The sequence below is a fragment of the Topomyia yanbarensis genome, chromosome 1, assembly GCF_030247195.1.
Source record: "Topomyia yanbarensis strain Yona2022 chromosome 1, ASM3024719v1, whole genome shotgun sequence".
In the NCBI taxonomy this organism is placed as follows: domain Eukaryota; kingdom Metazoa; phylum Arthropoda; class Insecta; order Diptera; family Culicidae; genus Topomyia; species Topomyia yanbarensis.
In genome coordinates, this window is record NC_080670.1 from 46730517 (window position 1) to 46750276 (window position 19760).

General features: G+C 38.5%; 1 protein-coding gene across 1 annotated transcript in view; it reads right to left on the reverse strand.

Moving 5' to 3' along the window:
• Window positions 1–19760, reverse strand: part of LOC131677539 (sodium/calcium exchanger 1-like) — a 296789-nt gene that overhangs the window by 101553 nt on the left and 175476 nt on the right. Inside the window, exon 4 of the mRNA XM_058957421.1 lies at window positions 967–993. Within this exon, the coding sequence (XP_058813404.1) occupies window positions 967–993 (27 nt within the window). The remainder of the gene's footprint in view (window positions 1–966; window positions 994–19760) is intronic.

Below are 19760 nucleotides of genomic sequence, written 5' to 3' on the forward strand. Positions count from 1 at the left end.
TATAGGTAATCATATAAAATGTTTCGCTGACGTAACAAAACAGTTTCGGTTAAAAACCGTTGGGAATGTCATCCCTTGCCATCCCCCAGACTAACCACATGCCTGCATTGCTATCCTTTGGCTTGTCCTTCAATTTATTATATTATCTTCCGTAATTTCTGTCTCTGCCTTCGTATTCTTTAAGTTTTCACTTTTCGTCGGGCTGTAGGCCCGCAGAAGCAGATTCCGACTGCCCGTTTAAAAATATTTATTGAACTCGGTTGGACCATATTTGAGCTTCTTTCGGACGAAAGATAATCCGCTAAGGATTGTAAAGATTTTGAAAGAACTCACGCAGATATATTCAACAGTGACAGATATTCCGAAAGGTCGTCCAGATAAGTTCAGAACTGTGATGTTCTGTCTAAAGCAAGCAAATAGCGTTAGTAACGACAAAGCTTGTGTGAAGGTCTACCGCGTCTAAATGTCAGCTTACAAAGTTGAGATCGACGGTGTGGTCACCGATTCGAAATTGTGCGTGGATCTACTGAAGTGCGGGGTTGGCTGGTTCAAGGTCCCTTTGCTTCATTGAGCGAAGGTTTTTGAAAGGAAATCGCACTGGTGGGACAAAATTGTGTGTCCCTTCAAACTCGTATCGGGTGAACTTTGATGTTTAAATACGGCTTTTTCGACAAGGATTGTCTTGACTTATTTCATGATTTATCCTCACAAAAATTAAAAAGCCGGTCATGATTTGAGCGCCCCTCTGAGGCTGGCGCCCTTGGCAGGGGCTAACCTGGCCAACCGCACGCTACGGCTCTGTGGATACAACAACAATAATAACAAAAGTGCATATCATTCATATACATTGAAAGTGTCATTAAAACACAAAAGGCATTCACGACGACAATAATCTACTGTACATCGCTCAAATCTACTGTATCTACCCACTACACATCGACACACAAGGTTTTTGGGGTTACTTACAAGAAATGCAATTCTGCAAACGAGCGACTGCATGCGAGCAAAAATCAAAGGAAAGAAAGAAAGGAAAAAAGAAATTATGAAAAATGAACAAGTTAAGTCCGAGGGTCGATAGTGCAAACCTAATTATAAGCTAACTATATACGTACTATATGGATCATATTTTCTTGTTACGTGGGGATAATAGGAATAGTTAGATAATACATATTGAGAGATAAGGTGTAACTAGAATTAAAACAAGCTGTATATTCTGACAATCCTTTTTTCGGTCACATACCCAGGGGCGGCGAAACACTTTACGCCCGAGTGGGTAGAAAGCATAGGGTGAAGGGTCCACTAGTAAGGATTTTTTCCCTTTTCGCAATGCACACGCTTACATTACATTCACATTAAATCACGTTCGTTTACGCAAATGGAATTGTGGTACATCGATGTTTTCAAATGTGTGTAGTGCGTGATACATGCGTTGCACATCTAAATTTTTTAAAATGGTTCAAAATTTCGAGTGGGTAATTACCCACTCGGTTAATTTCGAGTGGGTAGTACTACCCATACTACCCACGCTTTCCGCCGGCCCTGCACGTGCCAAGCAACCTACAGTATACTAGATTGTGGAAGAGTTTATAATGTGAGATTCACCGAAACGTACACTCCACACCAACTGCTAACTAAATGCCGCTGTAAGGTTGCCAGCAAGTTTTTGATGTAACTAGTACATATATTTGCTATTATTGCTTGAAATTATTTGTAAAGCCTCCTATTTTGCTTTGAACGCTTTCAAAATTTCAAAACAGAATTCGATCGTTAAATAATTTTTAAAATTTTACTGAAGGTGACAAATTTGGCACCACTTGCACCTGGTATACTCAGGCTGCACAACACGTTGCAGAACGCAGGGCTGATTTTTGGAACAACATGTGTTCTCATTCCGCCCTTCGTTATGCAAATACGCGACAATATTGCGATTGCCTCAACGTGTGGAAAGCTCGCGTGGAATTTCGGGTAAATGCGCTAATAATCTTGGAATTATGTGAGAGCGATATTCGTGCACAAAATGGTTATAATCCAATTTTATTTTTAGGGAGTAATACAATGCACTAAATGTATATTTGATCGTGAAATTGGAAAGAAACATTTGGGATACCATCAAGTATGGGTAATAGTCAGTAATATAAAACAAAAACTTCGGAGACTCAGTTTTGGTCAGTTTGGATTAATTTTCAGTATTCAAAATCGGATCTAGTCGAACAATGTAGGAGGGTACGTTTTTAAAAATGCATGTTTCTCTCCGGAGTTCTGTTGCTCTGATTTTTTTAGTTTATCCAATGAACTAAACCTTTTTATAATCACCAAACAAATAATATTGTTGCTTTATTATCTTAATAGCAAACCCAGTGAATTTATAATAAGTATATACTTGAATTTTAATAAATAAATTGTATAGTCAATTTACATTAAATTACACTGTTACTGTTCTAAGGAAAAAATGAGCAGAGAGATCGATTTTTAGTTGATTTTTCATAATTATTACTGTACAAATACCCTCCATATTGACATTTGTCGAAGAAACATAAATGTTTGTTGTTTTTGTGTTATTGCATAACTTTTTTATAAAGATTATAGAGGTTTTAACCATATGGTCATTACTGCATTTTTTTGTTTATAAACTTTCTTTAGAAAATTTTCTAATCCTATATCCGGGGTACGAATAGCCGAATTGTTACATAAGCCACATGTCGCATGTTCGAGTCGCATCCAGGAAGGATTCTTAGGGGTCGGTAGGATCGTAGCATTAGCCCTGCAATTGTCCTGTACACTGTGAATCGGCTGAGAAGTCTGTCGAACAAGAATGTTAAATTCCGTAACGAAATGTACCACCAAGGCTTTGTTTTACTGTACCGTCGCAAGGACAAGATACAGTTTTGTTACTGTGCCTTTATATTTGGGAAAACACTTGTATAAGAATGAAGATAAATTCCACATGAGATTTGTTACCCACAAATATTGACTACCCCAATAACCGAAACCGACACAACACAGATCAAGTCCCAGTTGCGGTTGCAATACCGTCGGTAGAAAAGAGCTGACTGTGACATCCGTCACCCGTTCCCGCTTCTTCTGGGAAATCCGAGTAAAATATTTGGCTTCATAGCTCAACTAACCACAAACCATCACTAACGGAGAAACTAGTGTGCCCCGAGCAGGCTTGTTTTGGAGAGCCACAATTTGTTTTATGTCACCATGGGGTACCTGGTGCTGGCAGGGGCTGAGCGGAAAACTTTGTCGTTCCGTTTGTTGGTCCAAATAACTGTTGTTTTCCGAACGAGGGGAGTTTCCATTTTACTTTTCGGTAGAGTGCTAAGTCGAAGAGAAGTTTGATAGTTTTAGTCACACTGAAACGGGATTTGAAAGTGACTCTGGCGTGAAAAAAGTTTAGATATTCCGATAGTAGTTTATTTGATTGAAGCAAGCTAGAATTCATGTGAAATAAAGTTATATAGATCTGTTGTAGCAGTTTTAGGGTGTTGAAACAATAAGTAGGTTGGCAAATTTTTGGCACCGAATGATTCCTCTATAATAGTAAAAAAAAATTAAATTACGGATCCGTCCCAACCTAACGGTAATGTTCTAAATCAAAATGGTTCAAAACACTTGAAGAACAATAGCAATAAACGAAAGCCACGATATACAAAAATATCTTGTTCTTTTTTGTATGTATAGTTTTTGTGATCTTGGAAAGTGAGTCTATTTTCAGTTTATTATCATACTACCCATTTGAAGCCATCGGTTAGAAAAGCCATCTTTGTCCAGAGCATTGGCTCAAATAATAGGAAGAAAATTTGGCACGATTCAAGTATTCACTGCGCTTCTACACGAGTATTTCACAACTTTCAGGCTGTTTTCGTTATAATACGGGTTCTTGGGAATGCATAATATCGATACCAATTTATTGGCATTCCATCGATAAAAATGGGAATAATCTTTCCGAATAGAACCAAAATAGCCTCATTACTGTATATTTACAATAAGAACGGCTGTTCAATACTATGGTTTTTGTTTTAAAATTGTATAGCAAAGCCATTCTTACCCAATTGTTTACCATATGAATATTGTAAAATCTCTAAAACAGTTATCTGGTCGATATCAAAATCGATCATTAAATTTCAATCTGCCTAAAAGTATACTATCATAATGGCTATTTGCTGTGCAAGCATGACAATTTGGACAGTGTAACTCTGACAGCATGCTACTGTGGTTTGCATATCCGCAGTGTTCGAGCTTGAGCCTTCCGGGCGTGAGCCAAACACGCGGTATGGGGACAAGACAGATAAAATTTAATTTAACATTTCCGTTTAACGATCAGCATTGCAATGAATAAATACAACTACTGAGTTGATGAGTGCTGGTATACCGAAAGGACTCACTTCTGTGACCAGTGATGCCAAGTCAGTGGCAAACTGACAGTCTAAAATTAATTAATAAAAATTTAACATCTCAATTTATTTGCTATTCCTGTATCAGTGTATGCATTATGCTTCCGTCACCGGTACGGAACGTCAAGATTATTTACATACAGTTAAATGGAGGCATTCACACACAACATCATCGGCACGGAACGTTTTGACGTACGGCACGTGTGAACGGGCACACGAGAAACGCATTCAACTTATTCTGACGGAACGGTGACGTTCCGTTGACGGAAGCTGATGTATCGTCTGAATCGAGCTTAATGCTACCAGTGACTAGTGTAATTTTGCTGACGGCCTTCGTTGCTAATTGCGTGCGGGGAGCTTTCCCCCCAGTGGTCTTGCGGACTGATGCTGGCTGTAAAGAGACTAGAATAACAAAGAGACGCCATCTTAATTCAGTGAAAACAATTCAACTAGCAACCAAGCTACGGGTTACAAGCTACACTGCAAATGTGCAAGCCTCATAAAACTTGTTTGTTGTTATTCCGTTTGTTTCTTTTAGCCAAAATAAAAATCTAGTAAGACTTTTAGAATCTGAGTTTCTCGACCAGCTAAAAGTCTAAATCTTCAAATGTCACAAGCGCAGGTAAACGTCTAACTGTAGACTATAAAAAAACCAGATACTTTGACAACGCTGGCTGCGACGACAAATAGCCTAGGGCCCATCAGTGCAATGACAAATAAAATTATACGTAATTCATTTTCCGCTCTACAACTTTGTTTAGCAGGCGAATTGCCGGATTATTTCAACATTGAACAGAAGTGAAGTATGGCTCCTCCGGGGGCTCTCGACTTTCAAAGGAAGCTTATCGAGTGGCAGCGAGCAACTGAAATTGGCATTAGGATGTAAAATGCCAGAAATCTTCTTCCAGAAAATCAAAGTTGAACGAATTGTCTGATTTCACTATAGGGCAAGGAGCCAATATGTCGAACAAAGATGGCAGACGCTGTTCTAACCAACGTTTTCAAATGGCTCACTACACGATACCTACCACATTCGCATTGATTGCTACAAGCTGCAAAGTAGGTTCCTCGCATCTCGTATTCTAATGTTTAATGTCGTCCCTCAGCCTTACACAAGCTTCTGAACTACCGCCGCACGATGGGATGAATGGAAGAGAGCTCGTACAGGTCTTCCGAACCGGAAGAGGTTCCGTTATATTCATAGTTCGCGAACAAGTTGTCGAACAACAGTGAGTTACAAACAGCGGTGGTGGGTGGAGAGGAGTGGTAATTGATAGATTCGCTATTTCGTTTCTACTCTACGACTACGGAGCAGGGAAACGGGGGTAGTTAAAATTAATTGCTGTTTGATTGCCACTTTCTGATGGTGATCAGGGAGCCGGTAACTATTGAATCACTGAAGAATTAATCACGGAAAAAAGTTTTAGTATGTGGTGTAGTTGAATTATTCGAGTACAGGGTGTGTCTATTGTATCCAATAGACACACCCAATGTGCAGTAATGGTCGGTACTATTGATATCTCAAGAACCGCTCCAGCAATCATGTTATTTTTTCGGTTGAAAGTTTATTAATTGTTCTAGCCTTTGACCTATCTTTTTTGAAAAACCTATTTTAATCCACCTAGCGGTGCAATTGTGCTTTCTCAATCATGAATCACGAGAATGTGTGCGTTGTTTATATTCATTAAAAGCTTTTAAATGCATATATTACATTTTATTATTATACATCACATGACAACTATATACAGGAAAATAAATCATTATTCGAGTTCTAAAATTTTGAAAAAGAAAAAACAGCCACGGTAATATTGAACTGAAAAAAGGTGCAAAATCGGCAAAGTCCCAAAAGTCGAGAATTTTTCGAGATAACATAAAATCTCGACGTTTCATGCATTTTAAAGATGTTTGGCATCAAAAATACGAATTCGATTTCTGAAATTTCATGAGGTCCCCCCTTTGAAAAAAAAATTTGAGTTCCGGCTTATATGGGAATTTCATATGTGACCGGACTATTTAGTCTATATTTCCGGACCCATATAAGCGATCCGTACGAAATTTTATAGACATCTGTGGGGATATTTTAGCTATCATTTGGGACTAAGTTTGTGAAAATCGGCCTAACCATTTCCGGGAAACTGATGCGAGTTCATAAATTTTGAAAGATGGCCGCTTTTCCCGGGCACTTCCGGAACCGTCTATGGTGGTCAATGTAGTCAACGAAAGTTTGGTTGGCCGTCGGTGACCTAGAACAGCAAATTTAAGTTGTTTGAGAGACATTTTAGCGAAATTTTTACCTTTTTTGCTTTCATCGGAGTATCGGTTTGAATCACAATTTGCTATGTGATCGTACGCCACAACCTGTAACTCCGGAACCGGAAGTCGGATCGGGATGAAATTAAATAGCCATTTACGGGGACGCAATACCTTTCATTTGAGGCTAAGTTTAGTCGAATCGGTCTAGCCATCTCCGAGAAACCGATGTGACTGTTATTCTGAATTTAGATACTTCCGCCGGGGCTTCCGGAACCGAGGATGGTGGCCAATGTGGCCAAATAGACTTTGAATGGATGTTAGTGACCTAATACTACAAATCGAAGCAGTTGTGGTCATATTTTGGAAAATTTTTCACCTTTATACATTCATTGCAGAATTTATTAAAATCGACATTTTCTGCGTGTTCGTACTTATCACCCTGTAATTCCGAAACCGGAAGTCGGATCCATTAGAAATTTAATAGCAGCCTATGGGAACGTTGCACCTTTCATTTGAGACTAAGTTTGTCAAAATCGGTTCAGCCATCTCTGAGAAAAATGAGTGACATTTTTGGTCACATACACACACACATACACACACACATACATACATACACACATGCATACACACACAGACATTTGCCGAACTCGACGAACTGAATCGAATGGTATATGTCACTCGGCCCTCCGGGCCTCCGTTAACAAGTCGGATTTCAGAGCAATTGCAATACCTTTCTATTGAGAAAGGCAAAAAGGTGCAAAATCGGCAGTCCCAAAAAGTCGATTTTTATAAAAAAATTTTTTTCGAGATAACATAAAATCTCGACGTTTCATGCATTTTAATGATGTTTGGCATCAAAAATACGAATTCGATTTCTGAAATTTCATGAGGTCCCCCCTTTGAAAAAAAAAATTTGAGTTCCGGCTTATATGGGAATTTCATATGTGACCGGACGATTTAGTCTATATTTCCGGACCCATATAAGCGATCCGTACGAAATTTTATAGACATCTGTGGGGATATTTTAGCTATCATTTGGGACTAAGTTTGTGAAAATCGGCCTAACCATTTCCGGGAAACTGATGCGAGTTCGTAAATTTTGAAAGATGGCCGCTTTTCCCGGGCACTTCCGGAACCGTCTATGGTGGTCAATGTAGTCAACGAAAGTTTGGTTGGCCGTCGGTGACCTAGAACAGCAAATTTAAGTTGTTTGAGAGACATTTTAGCGAAATTTTTACCTTTTTTGCTTTCATCGGAGTATCGGTTTGAATCACAATTTGCTATGTGATCGCACGCCACAACCTGTAACTCCGGAACCGGAAGTCGGATCGGGATGAAATTAAATAGCCATTTACGGGGACGCAATACCTTTCATTTGAGGCCAAGTTTAGTCGAATCGGTCTAGCCATCTCTGAGAAACCGATGTGACTGTTATTCTGAATTTAGATACTTCCGCCGGGGCTTCCGGAACCGAGAATGGTGGCCAATGTGGCCAAATAGACTTTGGATGGATGCAAGTGACCTAATACTACAAATCGAAGCAGTTGTGGTCATATTTTGGAAAAATTTTCACCTTTATACATTCATTGCAGAATTTATTAAAATCGACATTTTCTGCGTGTTCGTACTTATCACCCTGTAATTCCGGAACCGGAAGTCGGATCCATTAGAAATTCAATAGCAGCCTATGGGAACGTTGCACCTTTCATTTGAGACTAAGTTGGTCAAAATCGGTTCAGCCATCTCTGAGAAAAATGAGTGATATTTTTGGTCACATACACACACACATACACACACACATACATACATACACACATACATACACACACAGACATTTGCCGAACTCGACGAACTGAATCGAATGGTATATGTCACTCGGCCCTCCGGGCCTCCGTTAAAAAGTCGGTTTTCAGAGCAATTGCAATACCTTTCTATTGAGAAAGGCAAAAAGGTGCGAAATCGGCAAAGTCCCAAAAAGTCGATTTTTATAAAAAAAAAATTTTCGAGATAACATAAAATCTCGACGTTTCATGCATTTTAAAGATGTTTGGCATCAAAAATACGAATTCGATTTCTGAAATTTCATGGGGTCCCCCCTTTGAAAAAAAATTTGAGTTCCGGCTTATATGGGAATTTCATATGTGACCGGACGGTTTAGTCTATATTTCCGGAACCATATAAGCGATCCGTACGAAATTTTAAAGACATCTGAAACTGATGTGAGTTCGTAAATTTTGAAAGATGGCCGCTTTTCCCGGGCACTTCCGGAACCGTCTATGGTGGTCAATGTAGTCAACGAAAGTTTGGTTGGCCGTCGGTGACCTAGAACAGCAAATTTAAGTTGTTTGAGAGACATTTTAGCGAAATTTTTACCTTTTTTGCTTTCATCGGAGTATCGGTTTGAATCACAATTTGCTATGTCATCGCACGCCACAACCTATAACTCCGGAACCGGAAGTCGGATCGGGATGAAATTAAATAGCCATTTACGGGGACGCAATACCTTTCATTTGAGGCCAAGTTTAGTCGAATCGGTCTAGCCATCTCCGAGAAACCGATGTGACTGTTATTCTGAATTTAGATACTTCCGCCGGGGCTTCCGGAACCGAGGATGGTGGCCAATGTGGCCAAATAGACTTTGAATGGATGTTAGTGACCTAATACTACAAATCGAAGCAGTTGTGGTCATATTTTGGAAAATTTTTCACCTTTATACATTCATTGCAGAATTTATTAAAATCGACATTTTCTGCGTGTTCGTACTTATCACCCTGTAATTCCGGAACCGGAAGTCGGATCCGTTAGAAATTCAATAGCAGCCTATGGGAACGTTGCACCTTTCATTTGAGACTAAGTTTGTCAAAATCGGTTCAGCCATCTCTGAGAAAAATGAGTGACATTTTTGGTCACATACACACACACATACACACACACATACATACATACACACATACATACACACACAGACATTGGCCGAACTCGACGAACTGAATCGAATGGTATATGTCACTCGGCCCTACGGGCCTCCGTTAAAAAGTCGGTTTTCAGAGCAATTGCAATACCTTTCTATTGAGAAAGGCAAAAAGTATATTTTGATGCAATTCAAAACAATTTAAAAAAACCTGTTTTAATCCACCTAGAGGTGCAATTGTGCCTTTCTCATTTCTCCAAACTATGATATAATAGCTGGTTCGTACAATATAACATTATGGAAATGTCTTTCATTCTTATTACACTTGGTAAGTATATATAAGAGCACCTTTTTGCATTCATCGCGGTATCGGTTTGAATCGGAGTTTTCTATGTGATCGCACTCCACAACCCGTAACTCCGGAGCCGGAAGTCGGATGGGGATGGAATTTAATATCAGTTTCCGGGGACGCAACACCTTTCATTTGAGACTAAGTTGATCAAATCGGTCTAGCCATTTTCGAGAAACCAATATAACCGTTATTCTGAATTTGGATGCTTCCGGATCCGTCGATGGTGGCCAGTGTGACCAAAGAGCCTTTGAATGACTGTTGGGGACCTAGATCTACAAATTCAACAGTTGTGTTTACATTTTGGAAAAAAATTCACCATTTTATATTCATCGCAGAATTCGTTAGAATCGGGATTTGCTGCGTGATCGTACTTATCACCCTGTAATTCAGGAACCAGAACTCGGATCCACACAAAATTCAACAGCAGCTGATGGACCTTTCATTTAAAATTAAGTTTGTCAAAATCGGTTCAGAAAATTCCGAGAAACCGATGTGGACAAATCAACAAATTTTGTTTTGTAACCATACTCTTCAACTCGTATTCCGGAACAAGATGTCGGTTGAAAATGAAATTCAATAGCAACCTATGGGAATATTATACCTTTCATTTGAATCTTAGTTTGTAAAAATCGGTTCAGCCATCTCCGAGAAACCGATGTGTACATTTTGTTAACAAATCCGCACATACACACATACATACACACAGATATTTTGCGATCTCGGCAAACTGAGTCAAATGTTATATGAGACTCGGCCCTCCGGGCCTCGGTTGGAAAGTCGGTTTTTGGAGCAATTGCATAACCTTTCTATATAAGAAAGGCAAAAGAGTAATATTTAATTAGCTTAATAAGCATGAGTTCAATGTTATCTTCATGTGATTATAATTTGGAAAGGTTGGTGGAGTGGGTTTGAACATGTAGGGAATGGGGGGTTAGTAGAGTGGGAGTGGAGGTGGATGAAGGAAATGCGGGCGTGAGGGTGGTCCAAGAGGAGGGGAGTGATGAAGGAGGGAGGTGTAAGGGCAAGGCGGCGGGAGGGGCGGTGACGCAATACTCAACTGCATATTTTGCCTTCCATTTGAGACTTGGTTTGAGAAAATCGGTTCAGTCATCACCGATGAACCGATGTGACTTTAAGTGTGGAATATGCCCGGAATTCCGGACTTCCGGAATCGTCGATAGTGGACAATATATTAAAAGAATGTTTGATTGGCAATCAGTGATCTAGATCTGCGATTAGAAGTAATTTGGTGACCATTTCAATAGTTTTTAGCCTCTGAGGTATTACGATTGTACCGATTTATATGGGAAATTCCAGTGTATCCTTACTAACACCCCTGTAACTCCGGAAGCAGAACCGAATGAAATTCAGCAGCTGTCAATGGCATTACTGTATCTTTCATTTGAAATCAGGTTTGTAAAAATCGGTAGAGAATTCGTTGTGGAATGGGTGTAATATTAGTTTAGGAACTTGGCGGGTTCCCGGGGGGCGTCATGAACCGTCATAGGTGGCCACTGTGGTCAAAGCTGCTTTGATTGATCATTAGTGATTCAGACCCGCAAACTAGAGTAATGTTACATCAATTTTAATATGTTTTACATCATTTGAACATCATGGTGGTACCAGTTTATATGGGAATTTGCTGTGTGACCGCACTCTTCAACCCGTAACTCCGGAACCGGAAGTCGGATCAACTAAAAATTCAATAGCAGCTTATGGGAGCGTTATACCTTTCAGATAAAACTAAGTTTGCGAAAATCGGTTCAGCCATCTCTGAGAAAATTGTGTGAGTTTAAATGACACACACACATACACACACACATACACACACACACATACACACACACATACACACACACACATACATACACACACACACAGACATTTGCCGATTTCGACGAACTGAATGGAATGGTGTATGACACTCGGCCCTCCGGGCCTCGGTTAAAAAGTCGATTTTTACAGTGATTGCATAGCCTTTCTTTATATGAGAAACGCAAAAATGTTTTTGTTCAAATGCCCACAATTTTATTTATAAATAGATTTTTTTGAAAAAGATGGGTCAAGGACTAGATAATTTAAAAAGGGAGTTTTTTTTATTTCCGATTAACGCATGAGCACCAACCACATCTCATTTTTTGCGTAGGCAAATTTAAAGAGCTGGAGAGGAGTGGTGAAAGGGTTTTCGTATGCAAAAAAATTTTATTCAAAACTTAAGTGTGATTTATAATTAGCAAAAAAAACCTTAATCTATTTTACCTTCCTTTCTTCGAAATTTTTTATTGAAAATGTTTCAGAAAACACGCGTAAAATCTCCAATGGTACATTTTTGATTTTGGTGCGCACAACTAGTTTCATTTTGGAGAAAACTGAAAAAGCTTGCTTTGCGATAGTAATATTTTTTCCAAAATTTTCTGGGAACTATGACTTATTTGTTTAAATATATCTCATGGTCTTATCAAAAATTCTTTTTACCAATGCATTCTGTACAATCAGGCGAAACAGTTCGGGACGGTTAAATAATATACATTTTATAGCCAATTATTTCTTCCTTTTGAATATCAAGGTCTTGTTCTGCGCTTGTTACGTGAAGGGAATTAAAAAAATTTTAAATTATTGTTACTGATATGGAGACGCTTGGTATTTTATGCCAAAATAATTAGGAAATCTAAAGTAAACCAACACATTATATGATGAATTTAAAGAAATATTTTTCATTTTCTTATGATATTGTTGAAATAAGCTATCAGTAAAAGATAACGATATGCCGCGGCAAAAACTGTTAACTTTGCATGTATTCCTATGAAAGGTGTTACGGTAAAAAATTGGTCAGCCTTAAATTACGCATTTTTTACATCGTGTATTAAAAAAACTGCAGACTTCACACTAGAGTGGCTCGCGGTTGTATGGGAAAACTTCAAAGTGATTTAAACTAGCGGGCACAGCACTTGTTGAGTTCGTTTTGTAGTCCCAAATGCCTGTGCAAAATTTGGTAGCGGTTGGTTGCTTCCCGGGTTTGCGCATTGCGTTCAAAGTTTGCATGGGATTTTATATGGGGAAATCAATTATTTTGCATTTTAATTAATAAAGATCCCTATTTCACTGATAATGAAAAACCAGCTACATGAAACTATAGTTCAAACCTTGGTTAACAACTTTGTCGAAGACCGTAACTAGCTACGAGTTTTCAAAAAATAGTTATAACGATTTTAAAACTTATGGTAAAATCCAAATGCAGAAATTGATTAGTTTTTCCAACACTGCCGGTGCACCACCGATATCGACATAGAAAACTTAGATAAATGAGAATATATTCATCGCAGAGACTTGGTATCTTTGAATGAAATGTTCAGAATGAATTGCTGAATAAAATAGACGTAGTCAGAAAATGAAAAGAAGCGGGGGTGGGGGGTCTTGTATACTCCCCAGTCTCTTTTTAGATTGTTTTGTATAAGACAAAGAATCATTACGTCCTTGTAAAAGTCAACGACTGAACTTTCTTAATATTTTGATAGACCCAAATATGAATCATACTACAATCTTTGTTGTGGGAAAAACATTTACAATATTTAGGATTTACACCTACAAATTTATGTTATTTTTGCTTGATGCAAAAACTAACTCAGGTCTGGAAATCGCGTTGGGTTCTAACCTGAAGTATATTGCTGGTCCACCAAGATCACTTCTGTTTTGCGTGAACCTAACTCAATTTCATCAAAAAACGCTTGTTTGAAGTAACTATCCTGGTTTCGTTCCTAGATTCTCAAACGAAAACTTCAATAAAAACAATTCCGAGACTTCAAGGAATCTAAGGATATGCAGTTTTTTTTTAAATTCTGACTCTGAACGGCTAAGAAATAGGGTTTTAAAATATGTAAAACTTATAAACCATTGTACCATTTCAAATGGAACCTCAACCTCTCCGTCCGAGATGGCGCAGTCTATTACTGTGCACCGAGCTGAAAATTCGCCGGATTGTCGACTTACGAGAAGGTGGTGACTCCAAATGGTTACGATAAGCAAAACAAGTAGGCAAGAGAACAATTTTGGATGGTGCACATGGAGATGCTGTCAAAGTTTGGTTCCGTGGTATACAGGATGACGAAACTTACATAAAGGCAGACCTTAAACAGCTTCCTGGAAAGGAATACTATACGTCGACTGAACCTGGAATAAAGGCAGAGATTATCAAACACGTTAAGCTGTCGAAGTGCGCAAAGAAATATCATGTGTGGCAGGTCATCTGTTTCTGTGGCTTGAAAAGCGATATCCTCAACGAGGTAAAAACGTCTGGTGCCTCTTCTCATGCAACACAATTGTACCGTTCTTTTTTGGCAGGATTTTGTATCTTTACTGGGAGAATATATTGGTAAATCAGCTACAAAAAGGTTTCATACAGAAAACTGTCGTTAAATGTGCACATTTTTGGTACATATGATTTATAGTTTTATCTAGACGTTTTTATTTTTATTTCGAGTTGTTCGTAAAAACCACGGAACGGTAATCGTAGGATTTTCACGAATTGGACATACAAGTTTTTTAATGAAATATACGAAAGTTCTTTAATATTTACGGCCATATCTCGTAAGATGAGCGATTTTTACCGAGGAGTCTCCAAAATAATAATGTGTAATAAATTCATATCGCTAAACGAATTTATTCGTAAATCTGCTATGAATAGGATCATCCGCAGAAACGAGCATTTTTGTGCATTTTGAATAATTGATTTCGTATATTTAACGAACTAAAACGTGACCACTTAAACGAGCAAAATGAAGTTCGTGCTTATTTTATCAGTTTTGCCAGTGTCCAGGTGGTGCCCAAGGACATGAACCCTTCCAAGACACCAGAGCTCCGCCCAATAGAAAAAATATCGGGCGAACCTCAAGAAGACGCGAAAGACAGTTGTCAGCGAGATGCAGTTCAAGGCAAACTGGCGTTCTGCTTGAGCTTGAGCTTGTGCGACCACCCCTGGCTGCTACTCCGTTATCGATCTGGACTAAAGTGTTTATTGATCAATACCGGCGCCGGTCAGGCCCGAACGTAGATCGCGGAAGGAAAGGGAAGGAATGGTTAGTCCGATACTTGCTTTTGCTAGAGGCCGTATGTACTACTGCGCACTCCACAAGTATCACGGGAGAAGGATATTAGTAAGTATAGAAGTTGGATTCTACTTCTTCTTTACCAACGCAGTGAGGTGACTCCACTACCTGGACTAGTTATCGATCCATCAACTCATGGACCGGGGACTAACTGCTTTGCTTCCCTTCCGAAGGAAGACGTGACCACAGATTTTTTGAACTCAGAAAAATCTCAATGACCTCGGCTGGATTTGAACCCAGGCCAACTGGAATGAGTGGCGGTTACGCTTACCACTCAACCACCCACGCCGTCACAAGGCAAACTGGAGTTCTGCAGCGACGAAAGTAATCAAGGAGGCTGTGCAAAACTTGATGGAATGAGTCAAACGAAAGCCACGGTAATTTGCATACGCTAAAAAGGAAGCTTGAGTAAATATTCTATCTTTTTTCTGTACAAATTGAACTTGCAAAAGAAACATGACTTATTTAATGTAAAGTTTGACTGATTCCCATACATTTCTGTCTTAGAAATTCCACGAAGATCCGTCCAAAAATCTTTAAAATTGTGGCCGACCATCTTTGATTCCGATGAAACTTTACTCGTTTCACCGACAAGGAAGACTAAACCTTCGCCACAGCCAATAAGATGATTTTGACTTAAGAGCAATTTTTTAAAAGGGCGTGAAAGTTTCTACATATAGCATTTTCGAAAAAAAATACTTCAATTACCATATTTTATACAACAAAACTACCTGAGAACGAGTTGCAGGGAATGCATACTTCTGTACGAAAAAGATATACACTGAAAAAAATGTTGCTTGATTTTTCACAAAAATAAAAAACATGAATGAACTACATAGTTTAATCATCAGACCTTATGCTTAATAATATTTTGATTGTGTTCGTGTATTGTTGTAGATAGAGAAACGCGAATAATTTATGAAAAGGTCGTAATAAAACAAAAAAATATGTTGTTAAAACAAAATTTAAAACATCTCGAGAACTACTACATTTCAACTTCTGCTATAAGTATTTTGTTTTGAAATTGCGTTTAGAATCATATTCGTAAAGAAAATTGTACTTTTGACTGCAAATGTTATGCATTATAAAAATATGTCAAAAGTTGGTGTTGGGAAAACATTTTCATTGAAAGCTTCTTCATGATCCAAATACACTAGAAAATTTTCCTTTGCGTCTTTAAAACGCTAAGCATTAGATTGTTGTCATTTTATAAAACGGAAACGCGAATAACTTTTAAAAAGGGCCTCATTACGCGAATTTACTGTTTTTGCTGGAGCACAGTTCCAAATATCTCAACAACTATCGCATTTTGGAAGATTTTTGTTAAATGCATTTTGATTTGAAAATTGAAATGATACTTAGGTTCATATTCTGTAATAAAATAAAATTTTGTTCTTTTATTAGTATGAAATTTAAAAACATGTATAATGTTAATAAGTTAGAAAAACTGTTTTATTGATAAGTTCTTCATCATGCAATCACATTCATAATGTATTTCTATTTAGGTTTTCGTTTACAGAAGATAAAAGATTGAAAAAATGGGTTTTTCGCAATTGAAATTTTTAATTTAAATTTCAGTTTTTGTTAAAAATGACACAATATTTGTTTCAGCGCTTTTTTGAAAAATTACTTTTGTATCAACATATTATATCAACATATTGTAACAATTTGTAACTGGCAGAGAAAATCATGGAGATTCATAAACCGAACACAATGGCACAGTTTTGTTCGAATCGGCGATGGTCATATTTTTCGGTCACCCGGTTTCTCATGTAATCTCTCTTGACCATGTTTTTAACATAACACGCTTCATACAGTGTCACATTTTATGAACAATTCGAGAATAATGAGACAGAGCGATATCCATATTACCTGCCAACTTGTGATGCTGTTCATGATAACGTCAATGCAAGATAATTTAAATGTTTGAACTTCTAATGTATCTGATTCAACTGTAGAAATTAGAAACGATTTTTTGCTGGAATGAGCCGCCCTCAGTATTCTTCAAGATCATTGCCACTTTAATTCCTTCAGCAATTACCATAATTTTTCAGTTTCCCTGCCGCGAACGAACAAATATCACACATCCTGAATCGACCGGACTAGACAAAAAGACGCCTGTAAAATCAGTTTCATCATTCACCCCATCAGAAGTTGCCCCACTCTTCAGAAAACCGACTGCGTTTCCTTCAGTAGTGGAGGCTGTTGGCCGCTCGAACGTGTTAGGTTATGTGCGGTTCACGCTCGCGGGGCGGCAAATGAGAAACAAACCGTTTGACATTTTAATATTGCCTTCGGTCGCGACTCATGGACACCGCGTTAAGTACGATTCACACGATTCGCAGGCTTGCGTCACCGGTACAAAATGTCAACTGAGCATCACAATTAGTTGCATGCAGTTAAATGAAGGCATTCACACATAACACCAACGGCACGGAATGTTTTGACGCACGGAAAATGTGAACGGGAGCAAAGGGAACACATTCAACTTATCCTGAGGGAACGACGGCGTGACGTTGACGTTCTGTTGTATCGTCTGAATCGGCCTTTATACTGGAGCTGGGAAATGGGGAAGAGTGCCACGATTTGGTATAGCGAGGCATCCGGGTGTGGTTGAGCCAGGAGGTGCAAAACTTTTCAACAGATTGCGTGCGAAATGTTCGAGATTATGGCGAGGAAGATTCGCTGATTGTTTTTCGTTGCCTCGTTTTTATAACTACGGTACAATGGAGCAGTAATTCGATCTGCCGAATACAATCAAGAGTCATGAATCTTATATTAAATTTCTTCAGCTTAGTCTGAAGGCGAAAGCGGATTATTTTTCTTCAAAAGAATTTTTTCTCGTGATTTTTCTTGTTATTTTTATTGAAAGTCATCTACAGGGTGGTTAATATGAAGTGTTGCTTATTCAGATGGATATAACTTTTGTGCGTTTAAATATATAATATTTTTAATTATTTCAAAGACCAAAATTATGGAGAGGTAATCCCATCTTTTTTTAATTTTTAACCACATTCAATTAACTAGAGTTTACTAAATAGGGAAAGTTATGAAAATTTTAGATCCATAGTACTCAAGTGAGAGCAAGGATGTGAAATATACAGATCGGAAAACTAGAAGTGGTAGGGCCATTAGAAACAGGCTTAAAATCCTACAGACTAATCTTTTGTCTTCTGCAGGCAAAGTTCAAAAAGGGCAAGTTGCTGGCTAGCGGGGGGCAATTTGCCAACTCGGATGCGCTACTTGCCCTTCAATTTGCCAGCAAATTGCTGGCAATTAGGGGCAAATGCAACATTTGGGCGATTAGCCGCCGTTATTTTTTGCCGCCCTACTCGCCTTTATATGGCCCCCAAATCGCCCAAGGAACGCGACATTTAATCGCCCTTAGTTGCCTAATATGAAAATTACAAATAATACTTATTTTCGGATTCATTTTCTACTCACATAAACACCACCAAACTATTCGAAGAATCAATGGTGAAATTGATATTGCATACCAAAACTTACCATAATCTGACGTTCATTAAGATTTTAGGTCAGAGATCTTGTTCTACTATACTTGCAAACGATTCCATAATTTCCCACATTCGTTGGCTACATGAAGTACACGAAACAAACAAAATTCAAGCGAGAACTTGCCAATTGTTAAAAAAACAATTTTAAGCTTAAGTCTAGCATGAACCGCCATGTTGGAAAAACGCGAAAAACAACCAAAGTGCAAATTTGAAGTTCACGTGAACAGCTTAACATAGCCGGTTGAAACTGAAAACACTTTGCGTGAGTCACCCTGTGTTCGATTTGAAGATTGTTCTCGCAAGAGTAGAGTTCTATAATACTTCCTATTATATTACCATTACTTTTACCTTCAATATTCTCGAACGTTATTTTTCGATTTTTTTTTAATAGGAAAGCTAAAAACATCCATCTTTGTGGAACGATTTTCAGCGAAATCCGTTCCGAAATTTACTCATCGTCGAGCATGCATATCCCTCCAACAACAAACAAAACAGCTATCGGTAGAGCGAACGGTATTGATTTTTTTATCCTAGCGAAAACGTGAATCAGCCCACTTTTCCTTTCGTCGTGGTCCGGTGTTTCCTTTCATCGCCTCGGGTTGAAGGACCCTATACTTTCGTTTTCCTTTTCCATTGAGATTTATGTTCCACCCTCGCAGCGTGACTTCTGGTCCGCAGCTTGGCTTGAAATTTATACCTACTAGAATGTGTAGAGATAGCATGGTTGGCTCATTGCCAACCTCCGAGAAATTGGCTGTCAATGGACTTTTTAGCTCACGAAAAGAATAAGAGTTTTTTTTTCTCTGAACGTACCTTTGATTCACAAACCGGAATAGCGAGCCGGTAGGCACCGCGGTCGATTCGCAACCAATGGACTCGCACAGCTGTTGCGCATATTGACCAACGAAAAGTTTATTTCGCTGTCAAAGGACTTTTGTGAAATCATTCAGATCGTTGGTTACAGTTCTCGTTCGAGAGGAAGGGGGGCCCTCTTATGGAGCTCTAGCGTCCTTACAAATGGTATTTACATTTCTAGTATGTTGGTATGTAACTTTGCTTACCTGTAAGTAAAGAGAAAAGAACAAGTCTTAAAATTTTGCGGTTGTTGTTTCAAAGTGCCGACAGAAGAAGTTTTTGGTGTAAAGCTGATCATATATGCAATTAACGACTAGTTTCTAGATCGTTACTATATGTTTGCCTTCATTTGGGTCGAATAAAATTTTGCTAAGG